At 40.0% G+C, this 15,264-nt stretch overlaps 2 protein-coding genes across 4 annotated transcripts in view; one reads left to right on the top strand and one right to left on the bottom strand.

The window, feature by feature from the left end:
• Nucleotides 1–1,299: 1,299 nt before the first annotated feature.
• On the bottom strand, nt 1,300–2,260 carry LOC146551558 (uncharacterized). The gene is made up of 2 exons (XM_085258224.1): nt 1,932–2,260; nt 1,300–1,842 (listed from the first exon to the last, which is right to left on the bottom strand). The coding sequence occupies exons 1-2, from the start codon at nt 2,115–2,117 to the stop codon at nt 1,300–1,302; spliced, it is 729 nt and encodes a 242-aa protein (XP_085114350.1). The 5' UTR covers nt 2,118–2,260.
• Nucleotides 2,261–6,125: 3,865 nt separating this feature from the next.
• exoc3l4 (exocyst complex component 3-like 4) overlaps nt 6,126–15,264 on the top strand; it is a 28,497-nt gene continuing 19,358 nt past the window's right edge. For 2 of the 3 annotated variants that reach the window (XR_014890077.1, XR_014890076.1), the window contains exons 1-5: nt 6,126–6,425; nt 7,226–7,511; nt 10,216–10,326; nt 11,041–11,265; nt 13,616–14,228. Coding sequence is in view for 1 of the 3 variants with exons in the window: in XM_085258442.1 (XP_085114568.1) it covers nt 7,247–7,511; nt 10,216–10,326; nt 11,041–11,265; nt 13,616–14,228 (1,214 nt within the window). In the remaining 2 variants the exon portion in view is untranslated. The remainder of the gene's footprint in view (nt 6,426–7,225; nt 7,512–10,215; nt 10,327–11,040; nt 11,266–13,615; nt 14,229–15,264) is intronic. The other variant, XM_085258442.1, reaches the window with a different exon arrangement.

The raw sequence follows: 15,264 nt of genomic DNA, 5'->3' as shown, positions 1-15,264 counted from the left end.
CATGTGTCGGCTATTAAACAGTGCAGCTATTTTCTCTGCAGCACAATTACCCATTGCATGGTATGGTCTCAAACACAAAGAGTGAAATGTTACAATTAACCCCATAGTCTGAGTTAGTTGTAACATATCCTGGGGTGAAATGTAACACAATGAAATAACGGTACTAAGAAAACATTAACATGTAATCTTTTTTATTCAACACATGAATGCACTTACATCCATTTATGTAGCTGTGTGTGTGTGTGACAGAATGCAAAAATCAAGGTTTTGAACATATTCCAACCCCCCAAAAAAGACAAATTATGGAATTTTCTGCAACTGAATATTTCATTAATTTTGATTGGTCTTCCTTGAGTTTGGCCTCATTGGCTCAGTGAGCATTATAACCTACAACTCTTGCACCAATGTTAAACATAACAATGAAGCTGAAAAAATGTAGTTGTTCACCAGCATCGCAATTCCATTTTACTTTTTATCATGGCTTACCTTGGTGTGGTTTGCAAAGTGCTTCAGAAAGATGAGGAAATCTGTTTCTTGCACCCATCCTGATTTATTTCCACTACCAGTACTTCCTACTGGTCCATCTCTGACACAGTGGTCTGCATAATGTATGTGTGGGAACACAAACAGTGAAGTAATTGTGTTGCCAATGGCATTAACCACATATACAAAAGCGACCAGTGAACCTCTCTCTGCTGATGTCGTTGCCCCAACTTGTTTAATATAAGTTAAAGTAATAGTGTGGTAAGTTGTAACATCTGCATTATTGTTACAACTGACCCAGACTCCTATAGCCATGAACTAGCTAACATTACAGCCAACGGCTAAAACACTAGCTCTAAACACTAGGAAGGCCCAGAGCCCAGCCATTTGGCTTTTCTACCTATAAAACCCGGAGAGTTGCCAAATGGCTTTTAGCTAGGCTTTAGCTTCAGCCAAGTGGAAGCTAAATTGGCTAGTCATTCATATGTAAATTGGGTTGTTACCTGGGAATTCTGGAGGGAGGGGAGTGGGGGGGTGTGATTGAGGGGGTGGGGGAGCTGCTAAAAGCTGTGCACAGTCACCAACTTGGAGTGTTTCAGTTTGATGCATTCTCAATCATCCAGGGAAATAAATCTCCAAAAGTCACCAACTTGGAGTGTTTCAGTTTGCCATCTTAGGGAGAAATCAACACACATGGGTGTATGTCCTTTGTTGCTGAGATTTATTGATAAAAACAGTACAAAAAACCAACCATTTGTACACATTTTTACAAATAATAATAAAAAGTGAGTGAGTACATTCCAACATTTTCAGCAATCACTCACAATCCTGGCACTGCCATGGTATCTGTAGTCTGCATTTACCACATGTGTATCTGTTGCAGTGAACACATCGCACAGTGGCATGATTGTTCTTGCAATTGTGTTTGACCTGACACATGGCTCTTTTTCCAGGGCTCGGTGTGGAGGGTTGTGTCCGAAGCAACTGTTGTTTTCTTGCCTTCTTCGCAGCTACATGAGAGTGAGCCAACTCTCTTGCAAGCTCCACCAGGAAGTCCACCCGTCTTTCCTTCGTCCCGGTGCATGCTTGATACAGCACATGTGCATTCAGTGCTGCCATGTCAATCATGTTATAAAACACGGCAACTGGCCAGCGCCGTGTTCCTTTGCGGACAGTGTACTCCCGAACCATCTGGTCCATCACATCCACGCCACACTTTGTTTTGTTGTAAAGGGTGACAGTGTTTGGCTTCCTTTTGGTAGTGTTATCAGTCTGAACCACGCTGTGCATGCTGCTATAGACTGTCTTCTTCCGTTTGGCCGCATACGCCGTCAACGTGGCAGCAGAGGTTGAAAACACCTAAGAAATAAGATAAATTGTTATTTCCATAGCCCTTTTACACACAATGAAACACATAAACATAGAACCACAAAAGACCTGCAACATACCTGAGTGGTGAATTCACTGCGATCTGTCTGTCTAGTGGATTGAGGAATTTCCCTGCGAATCTTGTTGACTGTGCTGAGGATGGTGGTTTTCCGTCCAAGAAGTTTTTGCACAAGTGAAAGCGATGTGAAGAAATTGTCCGTGGTAACATTTCTGCCCTTGTCTAGGAATGGTTCCATCAGCCTCATTACTACATTTTCAGAAAGTCTCTCCCCAGTGGGACGATTGGGGTCCTTGCCAAGATATGGGAAGACATTGCAAATGTACTTGGATTTTAGGTCGCAGGCCACCCAAAACTTGATCCCAAACTTGTCCGGTTTACTTGCAATATACTGCAGGAAACTGCACCGAGTCTTTGATGGGAAAAGGGTGTGATCACATTGATGCCACAATGGACGACTGATCAAGCCCTGTCACCCTTTACAACAAAACAAGGTGTGATCACATTGATGCCACAATGGACGACTGATCAAGCCCTGTCATCCTTACAACAAAACAAGGTGTGATCACATTGATGCCACAATGGACGACTGATCAAGCCCTGTCATCCTTACAACAAAACAAGGTGTGATCACATTGATGCCACAATGGACGACTGATCAAGCCCTGTCATCCTTACAACAAAACAAGGTGTGATCACATTGATGCCACAATGGACGACTGATCAAGCCCTGTCATCCTTACAACAAAACAAGGTGTGATCACATTGATGCCACAATGGACGACTGATCAAGCCCTGTCATCCTTTACAACAAAACAAAGTGTGATCACATTGATGCCACAATGGACGACTGATCAAGCCCTGTCACCCTTTACAACAAAACAAGGTGTGATCACATTGATGCCACAATGGACGACTGATCAAGCCCTGTCATCCTTACAACAAAACAAGGTGTGATCACATTGATGCCACAATGGACGACTGATCAAGCCCTGTCACCCTTTACAACAAAACAAGGTGTGATCACATTGATGCCAGGTTTCTCTTCAGCACTGTAGCCAGGCTGACAAAAAGTCAGAGCTCTTTTGAGCCAACCATCCCTTTAACGTTAACTAGTAATGACTTCATGAACTTCTTCACAAATAAAATTTTTATCATTAGAGAAAAAATTACCAATAATCATCCCACAGATGTAATATTATCTACAGCTACTCTTAGTACCATTGATATTAAGTTAGACTCTTTTTCTCCAATTGATCTTTCTGAGTTAACTTCAATAATTACTTCCTCCAAACCATCAACGTGTCTTTTAGACCCCATTCCTACAAAACTGCTCAAAGAAGTCCTGCCATTAATTAATTCTTCGATCTTAAATATGATCAACCTATCTCTAATAATCGGCTATGTACCACAGGCCTTCAAGCTGGCTGTAGTTAAACCTTTACTCAAAAAGCCATCTCTAGACCCAGCAGTCTTAGCTAATTATAGGCCAATCTCCAACCTTCCTTTCATATCAAAAATCCTTGAAAGAGTAGTTGTCAAACAGCTAACAGATCATCTGCAGAGGAATGGTTTATTTGAAGAGTTTCAGTCAGGTTTCAGAGCTCAGCACAGCACAGAAACAGCTTTAGTGAAGGTTACAAATGATCTTCTTATGGCCTCTGACAGTGGACTCATCTCTGTGCTTGTCCTGCTAGACCTCAGTGCAGCGTTCGATACTGTCGACCATAATATCCTATTAGAGCGATTAGAACATGCTGTAGGTATTACAAGTACTGCGCTGCAGTGGTTTGTATCATATCTATCTAATAGACTCCAATTCGTGCATGTAAATGGAGAGTCCTCTTCACACACTGAGGTTAATTATGGAGTTCCACAGGGTTCAGTGCTAGGACCAATTCTGTTTACATTATACATGCTTCCCTTAGGCAGTATCATTAGAAGACATAGCATACATTTTCACTGCTATGCAGATGACACCCAGCTCTATCTGTCCATGAAGCCAGATAACACACACCAATTAGTTAAACTGCAGGAATGTCTTAAAGACATAAAGACCTGGATGGCCGCTAACTTTCTGCTTCTTAATTCAGATAAAACTGAGGTTATTGTACTCGGCCCTGAAAATCTTAGAAATATGGTATCTAATCAGATTCTTACTCTGGATGGCATTACCTTGGCCTCCAGTAACGCGGTGAGGAACCTTGGAGTCATTTTTGACCAGGACATGTCCTTCAACGCACATATTAAACAAATATGTAAGACTGCTTTCTTCCATTTGCGCAACATCTCTAAAATTAGAAATATCCTGTCTCAGAGTGACGCTGAAAAACTAGTTCATGCATTTATTACTTCCAGGCTGGACTACTGTAATTCATTATTATCAGGATGTCCAAAAAACTCACTGAAAAGCCTTCAGCTAATCCAAAATGCTGCAGCAAGAGTCCTGACAGGGACTAGAAAGAGAGAGCATATTTCTCCTGTTTTGGCTTCCCTTCATTGGCTTCCTGTTAAATCCAGAATTGAATTCAAAATCCTGCTCCTCACATACAAGGTCTTAAATAATCAGGCCCCATCTTATCTTAATGACCTTGTAGTACCATATCACCCTATTAGAGCGCTCCGCTCTCGCTCTGCAGGCCTACTTGTTGTTCCTAGAGTATTTAAAAGTAGAATGGGAGGGAGAGCCTTCAGTTTTCAGGCCCCTCTTCTGTGGAACCAGCTTCCAGTTTGGATTCGGGAAACAGACACTATCTCTACTTTTAAGATTAGGCTTAAAACTTTCCTTTTTTCTAAAGCATATAGTTAGGGCTGGACCAGGTGACCCTGAATCCTCCCTTTGTTATGCTGCAATAGATGTAGGCTGCCGGGGGATTCCCATGATGCATTGAGTTTTTCCTTTCCAGTCACCTTTCTCACTCACTATGTATTAATAGACCTCTCTGCATTGAATCATATCTGTTATTAACCTCTGTCTCTCTTCCACAGCATGTCTTTATCCTGTCTTCCTTCTCTCACCCCAACCGGTCGCAGCAGATGGCCGCCCCTCCCTGAGCCTGGTTCTGCCGGAGGTTTCTTCCTGTTAAAAGGGAGTTTTTCCTTCCCACTGTCGCCAAAGTGCTTGCTCATAGGGGGTCATATGATTGTTGGGTTTTTCTCTGTATCTATGAAGCGCCTTGAGGCGACTTTTGTTGTGATTTGGCGCTATATAAATAAAATTGAATTGAATTGAATTGACTGATCAAGCCCTGTCACCCTTTACAACAAAACAGGGTGTGATCACAGGGCTTTGCTTCCTTTTGGTAGTGGACAATTGATCAGGAAGCCAAGCCAAGGTAAATGCAGACTACAGATACCATGGCAGTGCCAGGATTGTGAGTGATTGCTGAAAATGTTGGAATGTACTCACTCACTTTTTATTATTATTTGTAAAAATGTCCTCCCTAAGACGGCAAACTGAAACACTCCAAGTTGGTGACTGTGCACAGCTTTTAGCAGCTCCCCCACGCCCTCAATCACACACCCCCACTCCCCTCCCTCCAGAATTCCCAGGTAACAACCTAATATACATATGAATGACTAGCCAATTTAGCTTCCACTTGGCTGAAGCTAAAGCTTAGCTAAAAGCCTACCAGCCATTTGGCTGGTGGCGGGTTTTAAAGGTAGAAAGGTAGAAGCCTGGTCCTCCTAGTGTAAAGACCTACACAGAATATATCCCCATAGACATACAAATAACATAATTTAAGTTTGATGAGTTTAACTGCAAAGCAGATAATGCTATTAGAAATTGAAATAAAGTAGAAAAACTTACTTTTTGGCACACAAATTACTTTTTTTCGTGTTAAATTGTCTGTGTTTGACAAAATGTGCTGATTTTTCACATGTGATAGAACTGAGTTGGGCATGCACAGGATGAGTCACATCATTTGAAACTTAGCCCTGATTGGAGAAATTGGAAGTGTTACAACTGACCCACATTACAACTATCCCCGGTCTCCCCTACAATTTAAATTCTGAGTCTTTTTCGTTGCTGCGCTCTTACGTACAGAATGAGCGCTTGTTGCACCACTGCAAGGTTTAAACTCTTAACCTTGAAACATGAGCTGATGGGGGCAACGCGGCTGTAGGATTTTTGTGTGTGTTCGGGGGAAATCTTCCTGTAAACTGATCAGGGTGTTGGGAAAAGTAAAAAAAAAAATGTCGGTCAGTGGTTTCAGCTTGTGCTGCGACCGACACTCCCGCTGACTAAATGTCCGTTTAATCATTAACAAGAGGTCTCTGTGTGTGTGTTTTTTCAGTCCGTAAACCTGCTCACTGGAAGGTGATCTCTGGCTTGTCCTTGTGCCCAGAGAAGCTAGTTCGCCTGCTTCACCTTCTGCTTTTACCGCCGGCTTTTTAAAAAACTTTCTCCTACAGAGACACAGCTGACGGTAAAGATTTCCTGTCTGCCTTCATGCCAGCAATGCAAATTTAAGAAAGCGAAAGCACCGAATAAGCTATAAATAGTGAAGCACAAAAACAGCGGAAGTTTTATTAACCGAGGAATCGGCCAGAGGTAAGTTGACTTTTCTTTCCCCCTCATTCGGTCATTGTTAGTAGCAAACCTTTATTATATAAAATAATATAATGTAATAAAATAAAATCACTATATATATATACTGTGAATGCATTCAGCAAGTAGCATATTTTTGGCATCTATATGCACATATAGTAAAAGAGTTGTTGGAGGTTTGACCTCTGCTTCTTAATCCACATCAGAAGTTATAGAATTTTAGTCGCTGCAGTCATTTCTAGTAAATTATGAAGACATGTCAAGTCATGATCATGTAACACATAGTTAGAATTATTATTATTATAATGTCTTGAATAAAAAGTGATTGTTTTTAGTTTTTTTTTCTTTATCTCATGACTCTGCAAATATCCAAATGACATTTTTGGATGTCATTTTTTGTACATTGGTCCAGAGCTACATCAAACATGTAGCATCTGTCAAAACAGTCACTGACCATTTTTTGTTCATTGACTGACTTCTTTAATATTGAACTCCTCTCCTTGGTTTTAGTTTTTTGTTGTTGTTGTTGTTTTTTAAAAACAGCCAGAGAGAGACAGGGGAATTTCTTTAGTTCAGCCTGTACCTGCAGATACAGCAGTTTTAATTTTAATCTGCAGTGTCTTTTGGGTGCTTATGAAAACTGCTGGCTCATGTGTTATTAGTCAACAAAATTCCTCCACCCATTTATTTTCTCAGCAGTCACAATGATTAAACACTCACACACATGCTCACTTGTAGAGCAAAGGCACTGCACAGAGAGACATTTTGTCCTTACAACTTTTCTTTTACATTTTCACTCGCAGTTGGGTAGTAAATGAAATGAGATGTCGCAAATGATGGAAAAGTCTACCGAGAGCCCCAGCGAGGACAGAGCGTCCTTCAAGAGCAACGGGTCCATCAAGAGCGATGAGAAGTTGTCGACCGATGGCGGCACAAAGTTGGGCAGGCTGCGATCGTTTAGAAAGAGCATCCAGCATGCAACACAGAAGAGTCCTCTGTCATCTGTCAAGGGATCAAAGGTCACGTCCAAATCAGATACGCCTACAAATGAGTCAGATTCTGCGGCTTCACCACCACCTCCGTCACCCAGTGAGTACCCTCATGGCTGTAATAAAATCTGCTGTGAAGCAGGTTTTGCAGACAGGTGGAATCTCAAGGTCAAAAGAAGAGCCAAGAGGATCTTACAGATAATTTACACCTCGCTATCTCTCTTAAAAAGGTCCTCTCACAAAACATAAATAATGTTGTGTCCTAGCTCTTATTAATTAATGCTTGTTTACATTTTTTCCCATGAGCGCCCAGGAGAAAGATCGTGTGAAGTCATTCCCCTCAGATGTGGGTGCTATTTTAAAGAGAGTATGCAAAGGTGGAAGGAGCAGTTGTCTGGGAAAAGGGCAGAAAGGGCCAAAACGCAAATATATCCGTTTGATCAAAGTATCTTAGCAAATGTCAAACAAAATGTTTCCTTGCTCAAAGAAGGACTGCAGGACCATGCATTACTGTGCAAAAGTCTATATTTTCCAAGGAAAGTGGAAAATTGCTCCAGAGATTTATTGGAATTTGTGCAAAAAATATGAAAATGTGGTATGTGAGGCTAGTATTTGTATTTATATTTTATATCAATTCTAATGAGCATGAAAATCAGTATTTGTTATGGCATGGCCACCTTTTACTCTCCAGCTTGGCCTGAACTCTTAGCCAAAGTTTGTTTTGTAATTTCTTTAAGTAGCCTTCAGGAAGAGTTCTCCAGGTTTCTTGATATTCAGAGCTCTTCTCTGGATGTTGGTGGCCTTTTTTCTGTTCTTTGTCAACATACATAGTACATGACTGATAGTGTTTTCTTTCTAGATGTTCATTTACTGCATTGGTGGCATTGTGTGTAGAATTTTGAGTTGAAAAATGAATGAGTCCATTGTAATCAGGCTGTAACATGGCAAGATGTGGAACAAGTGAAGCACTGTGAATACTTCCTGGATGCACTTTAAGAAAGTCTGGCTCAGTATCAGGTAGATAAATTACTTTTATCTGATTAGATGTGTGTGAAATGTCATTTAGCATATAAACCAAAAACATCATGATTCAACGATGAATATACTACACTATAGTGTACCTCCAGAAGAGTACAATCAAAGAATAATTGATTAAAGCGCAGCTATGCTCAGTAGAATACAAACAACACCAGCTTTCAGAAATGGAAAACAGCATGCTGATGTCATGTGTTGTGAGTGAGGCAATAATTACCTTTGGAGTTCATGCTTTGCTCAAAGTTCTCCTGACTTTAGCCTGAGGACACTTTAAACAGGTCACACTTTAGAAACATGAGGCTTTGCTGTAAGATGTCAACACACTGCTCCCTTTCCTGACAATAATAATAATACAAATATAAATTCTTAATAAAATGAGCAAAATCCCACGTTTTCAGTTATTTTCTGGATTTGTGGATAAAACATATTTAGCTATTGCCCACTCCCATTTGTTACTGCTGAACTTTTCAGTCTGTGCAAGAGGGTGGAAGAAACCACTCTACAGGTCTGTACAGGTCTGTCCACAGCTCCAAGTTACCTCAATTTGAGCCATGGTTACAGTTATCCTTCCCCTCAGGTCTGACATTTTAATAATAATTTCATCCTGCAACACGTGGAATTTGCTTGTGATTTTCCCTGTGAATAAACGTCTAATTTTACTTCACTGTGGTGATTTCTGACCGTTTGTACATGTGAGACTTTAGAAATAAAGTCCTGTCCTGGCCATCAAATCAACTAATTAGTAGGAAAGCTGTTTGAATGTAGATAATTTGGGAAATTTGACAAAAGCAATTCATTGCTTCACAGGAAAGGAGTTGCCTCTCTTTTCATGGCACCCTCTTAGAAATTTTCTGTTGACGAGGCAGAATCGGGCCTCATTTAGATCCATGTTGTCATGTTTCACTGTTAGCAAAGGTCAGGAGTTCAGAGGAGCATCAAGCCTCCTTTTCATCTATTTTTAAAGTGAACTAAAAGCTTGTTTTAAAGCTGCTGCTGATGTGCAGTTTGTCCAAGCTTCATTTTAGAAGGAGAAGAATTAACATTAATTAACTGATTAAACATTCAAAGAGATTATTTGTGTAGATAAGAGAGTTTTCGCAGGGGGGCGTGTAGTCCTGGAGCGTCCAGGTGTGTGTGCAAATTCACCCCAAGGTCTGACCGTGCAATTCTCAGAGAAACTGCAAAAAAGATGTTTTGTCACAATGCACAAGACCACATTTGGAAAAAACCACACACAGCAAGTCAGTGCAATCACCTCATACCAACTCTCACTTGTGAATGAGGGGTTATGATTTGGGCTTGTTTTGCAGCCACATGATCCGGGCAGCTTGCAGTCATTGAACTTCTGTGTAATCTGAGCCCATCTGCCCAACAGTTAAAACTTGGCTGAAGTCGGGTCATGCAACAGAACAACCATCCCAAAACATTTGGCACAAGTTATGTGATTATTTGTAAATCATTATCTCATCAGAAATCAGGTCAGGCTGTCTCCTAATGATGAAACTCATTAGGAGGCAGCTTTTTAGGCACTAGCACTCTGAACTTTTATTTCTAACACAGCTTACAGTTTTTTGCATTCTTCAGATTGCATAATAGCATTGCCAAAGCCATGCACATACAAACACCCACATAAATGGATATAACCTTTAGTTTATATCCCTGTGACACCACAAAGAGAAATTTCTTTGTTTTATTAAACTAAGGACTCCAGAGTCAGTTTATGAGAAACTTCTGCTGCTACTGATGTGCTCTTCTTGCCTCTCTGTCAGGTCTGAGCGCCGGCTCTCCGGCCACCCCTCTGAAGAACAACCAGAAAAAAGATGATGATGAGGCAGATGCTTCTTTTCGCATATCCAAACCACTGACACCATCAAAGACAGGTAAAATGTTAACTTTAATACTAGATCAATGTTGCTACATACTGGCAATATTAAAATATTAAACTTCTACCTATATTTTTTTAGTATTTACAAATTTACTACTAATAATCTACTCTAGAAAGATCAGCGTTCTATAGTTGGAAGTAATGTATTCAGGTAAAGCTGCTATTTCTTTTTACAAGTGTAACATTAAGATATATGTTGGTGCAAAAATACTAATACAAAGAACAAGGAATAAAACAGAAAAGTACAAACAAAGAATACTTGATTGAAGGACAGCTATGCCAAGTAGAATACCAGATATACAAGTTTTCCTCAATGGAAAACAGCAACTTGATGTCATGTGAGGTGAGTGAAGCAATAGTTATCTTTAGAATTTATCTGTTGCTCAAAGTTCCCCTAGGTTTTCACCCAGACCCTTCTAAGTTGAACTGGTAAGCGCCTTATACTTTAGACATGTAAATATGAGTCTTTACTGTAAGGTGTAAACACACTGCTCTGTTTCCCAAAAATGAGTCTTATAGTCCGTACAAAGGTAATAATATATGTCTATGTGAAAGAGCAAATCAAAGTGCCTAAAATCTGCACATTTACAAATTGCCATTATAGTGGAGCATATAAACTTACGGCTTTTTGCTGCTGAGTTTAAAACTATGCCTGTAGAAAAGGGAGGATAACAAAACACCCTGAAATCATCAAACTTTTCTTTTTTAGATCCTGGTACTTCCAAATTCAGTAATTCTTTTATGAAAAGAGGAGCATCCATTCGTCGGAGTCTGAAAATGGTTACTAAGAAGGATACTGATAAAGTCTCCACTAAGTCCATCTCTGAGGCCTCAGTGGAGGAAGACATGGAGGAGAAAGAGGAGGAGGAGGTTCTTAGAGAAGAGATCGAAGATTGCTACGTACTGCCAAGTATCCCCCTCACACCACTGTCAGGTACAGTCTCCACTACATGTTCACGTTGGTTTAAATTGACTGTGACTTCATATAGCACATTTTTGACTGTAACAATTTTTCCACCTACAAGTGAAAAGGCAGAATAGCACCGTGTCTCGAATGTCCCCTAACATGTTTTCTGTGTATACATGCCACGCTGTAGTCTGGATCTGTCTCTTTACTGTTTGTTTTCGCAACAGACAGAGCCAATGATAAGAGCTTCCTTTGTCATGTAAATAACAGAGGGTCAGTTTATCTGTAGACACAGTTTCAAATCCAGTCTCATAAATGGGACACTGGTTTAGCTGTTAAAAAACAGTGATGGTGGCATCTTCTACTCTTAAGAATAAGTTGATGGATTTAAGAGAATTATAATCTCTTTCTTATTTAGGGACTCTATGAAAATGATTGACAAGCTCGTTAACTATTATAATGCTGTAACACCAGCAACATCAACTTCCTTGCGTCCCTGAAAACCAGGATGGTCTCTTTTACCTGCCTTTATGACTTTAATAACCTCCTGCAGTTTAACTATCTGGTATGTGTTATCTGATTTCATGGATAGATACAGTTAGGTATCATCTGCATAGGAGTGAAAATGATATTATAACAATACTGCCTGGGAATGATGTATAACAGATTGAGTCCCAGCACAGAACCCTGTGGAACTCCATAATTAGCCTTTGTGAAGAAGACTGCATAAACAAACTGGAGTCTATTAGACATGATTCAGTCGACTGCAGTGCAGTATCTTTAATACCTATGGCATTCTGTAGTAAAATGTTATGGTCGAGAGTATTGAACCCTTCACTGAGGTCTAGCAGGACAAATACAGAGATGTGTCTGCTGCCAGAAACCAAAATGATGAACCTTGTCCTGCGTGTCACTTGAAGATTCAGCTTTTTAGATCCAATTAAAAAATAAAATCACTCACAAAAGATTGTCTGGAGAAAGCAGAATGTGTTGAAACAAAGTCTATCAGGCTTCTACAACAAGAGCAGAGTCATATAAAAATCAAAACAGAGCAGCGAAATAACACAAATTAAAGCAACATAAGGGCGAAGAGCCTTAAGCACATCCACAAAAGGCAAGGTGATAGGGTAACAGAGAGATAGAGACGTAATTTAAAGAAACAAAGAGAAAAGAAGTAACGGAAAGAGAGAAAAATGAAGCAAGGGGCACAAGAGACAAAGAAAAAAAGAGAAATATAAAAGAGAGTGGCAAAATGAAGCGAAAGGGACATGGACCCCCTATTGATCCTCTACTTAATCACACAAGCCAAGGTGTGAAAGTAGAGGATCAATAGGGGTCCATGTCCCTCTTTGGGGACACTCCCATAGGGCTTAAATCTGGGACTCTCCACCATTTGACCCTTAAACTGAAGAAGCTTATCAGATGAGAGGTGGAACGTCTTCAAGCAACTTAAAAAAGTCCCGACGCTTTTCTTTCCAAGCTCCTTAGACTACAATGACCTGGATGACTGAGAACCTTCACAGACATTTCTTTATAATTTCTCAGTAACCTTAAAACCCATTAATCTCACGAAGAACCTTCAAAGTCATAATTTTTCACATCAAACGTGTAGAATCAAGGATTACCTCCAAAGCACAGCATAGCTATGGTAATGGCATATTTAGTTAGTAAACATAGCTTACTATATAGCATAACTGACTACTACCTAAAAATTACTTCAGTATATAAACAAAACACTTATATTAATTATCTAAATTTAAAATAAAAATTATTACTTATTCTAAAACACATTGCCTCCACTTTAAGAAAAAAGACTTTAGACATTTAAAATTAATTCAGATATTTCAACATTATTTAATTTCATTGGTATGCAAGTGTGCCAGGATACTGTACCAGCAGCTGAAATTGCAATTTGCAACAGCCTTCTTTGCTAGCCTATAGCAGGAGACCAATTCCAACTCACCATCTCCACAAAAGCTGCAGGTAGGTTTCATTACAGGGTAAAATTAAAGATCTTTGATGTTTCTGAACTTTTACTTTATTAACTTTTGCTGTTTAACTATGATATCCAGTAAAAATGAGCAGTAATCCTATTTTACAAGGATTATACCGTAAATCTAAAATTAAATTCTTTGACATCAAGCAGCATCAAGCCAGTGTAACGATGTGACACCTGATGTGATGAATTGTTCTGGATTTACTGTTTCTGAATGAGCTGCAATAAGTCTACTGAAGTCTGGCTTTTTTTGCTGCGTTTATGTTGACTGGAGCAGCACTACACTCTGATTTCTACCATTGTGGTTTGATAATGAGACATAACTGATTACAGGAGCTCTGTTAAGCCCTTGGTGATACGATTACTTCTGCTTGCTCACAGTGATGGAGATCAACAAACTGATAGAGACGGGGGAGCTGGAGGAGGCTCACCTGAACCTGCTCGCCCTGCGGCAGGAGTTTCACCAGCAGCCAGAGTCGTGCTCCGATGGCTCAGCTATGGAGCTGGCCACAAGGGAAAAAGACCTCAACCTCCTCTATGGAACAATGAGGGAAAAGGTCAGCGACATAGTGTGCGACCCTCTCTCCGACAAAAACAAGAAGCTGCTGCTCCAAATGGCCCGCGTCATCCAGGAGGAAGAGAAGAGATTAAGAGAACCAGGAGGCCTGAAAGACAGCTGGATGGACGCTTGGAGGGAATCGGTTAGTGCGGGTGTGCAGGTGAAGGTGCAGAGTGTTCACTTGGACAGAGTAGAGCAGAACTCCGCCTGGTTAGCTGTTCACTTGGGTCTGTTGGGTAAAGTCATTGTGGAGGACTTAGAGAATGTGAAGCAGGAACTGCGGTGGTCCTACCCACCCAGTTTTAAAGTCTTCAGCACTTATGTGAGAGGTTATAACAGAGTCGTTGCACAGCACCTGAAGAAGCTGGAGCAGCAGGTGACGGAGCTGAAGGATTTCTATGGTCTGCTGGACTGGATCATCAACAAGTACAAGAGGTGAGTGGGTAGATTGTTCAAATAGGGCTGTTGTTTTTCCTCAAGGACACCTCTCAAAGGAATTTCCTATTCAGCCAAAACAGTACATAAATAGATGGAGACAAAATTGAAATGAACTCTTGTGCATTATATTTCACTTTTTAGAATGATGTTAAACAGTATTTTCTATTTATTGTGGTGTGATCACAAAAACTGGCATGCAGTTACTTATTGTAATGTAGTTTTGTAATGTAATTTCTAACTCTGATGCTGTACAGCTTCAAAAGCGTTCAGTCGTCTTTGTCCAACATGACATTTGTCATTAGCCTTGCAAACATAGTTTGTTGAAAGCAGCTACAAAATTGAGTACCCTATAAACAATCGTTATGCATCATTTTAGCCAGTCACACATTGCACTGTTGACAGACCGTACTCTGCCAAGAAGATTTTATTTTGGTAGCATTTGTGTGTCATTCTTACTGTACTTACTTACTTACTGTGATCATGTTAGCGATCCATTAAAATTTGGCATACATCCACTTTCAAAGTCAAGTTAATGATTTATTGGTGGAAAATTGACAAAGAGCCTTAAAATTTCTCATGTATATCTCACATGTATATGTATTGTCAACATATTGAAAATAATGTATAAAGATTTTAAATATCATGTCACATTTGACCTCTGACCTCTCCTTTAAGGCCAATTGATAGGCCAAAGTGATAATAATGCTATATAGATTTATTTAAAACTATGTTTTCTTTTTATTATTAAATTTAAAAAAAAACCTTAAAGTCATTGTTTCAATAAAGCTCTAGATCTGTTGTCGAAAAAGGACAAGCATTAAAAGTGGTCAGATGATGGGCACATTTCCTGTCATGGTTCTCTGTGTGGCAGGCAGTGATTGGACCCAAACGCAGGACTCTCAGGTGGTATTTTTAACTTAAAGGCAGCAGTTTTTATTTGCAAAACAAACTGAAAAACACAATACACGAGCACTACAAATAAAATTAAAACTCAAACTAGGACGACTGACCTAAACTGGGAGTTCATGGCATG

The sequence above is a fragment of the Mchenga conophoros genome, linkage group LG19, assembly GCF_057382185.1.
Source record: "Mchenga conophoros isolate Kocher_MC1m ecotype Shallow Benthic linkage group LG19, M_conophoros_male_GT1.1, whole genome shotgun sequence".
Lineage (NCBI taxonomy): Eukaryota > Metazoa > Chordata > Actinopteri > Cichliformes > Cichlidae > Mchenga > Mchenga conophoros.
This window is presented reverse-complemented; position numbering and strand designations above follow the sequence as displayed.

Excerpts from the sequence above, each read along its gene's own strand:
- LOC146551558 (XM_085258224.1), bottom strand. The coding sequence starts at position 2,117 with ATGAGGCTGATGGAACCATTCCTAGACAAGGGCAGAAATGTTACCACG. Across the intron at positions 1,843-1,931 it reads GCAGTGAATTCACCACTCAG|GTGTTTTCAACCTCTGCTGC; the intron begins GTATGTTGCAGG and ends CTTATTTCTTAG.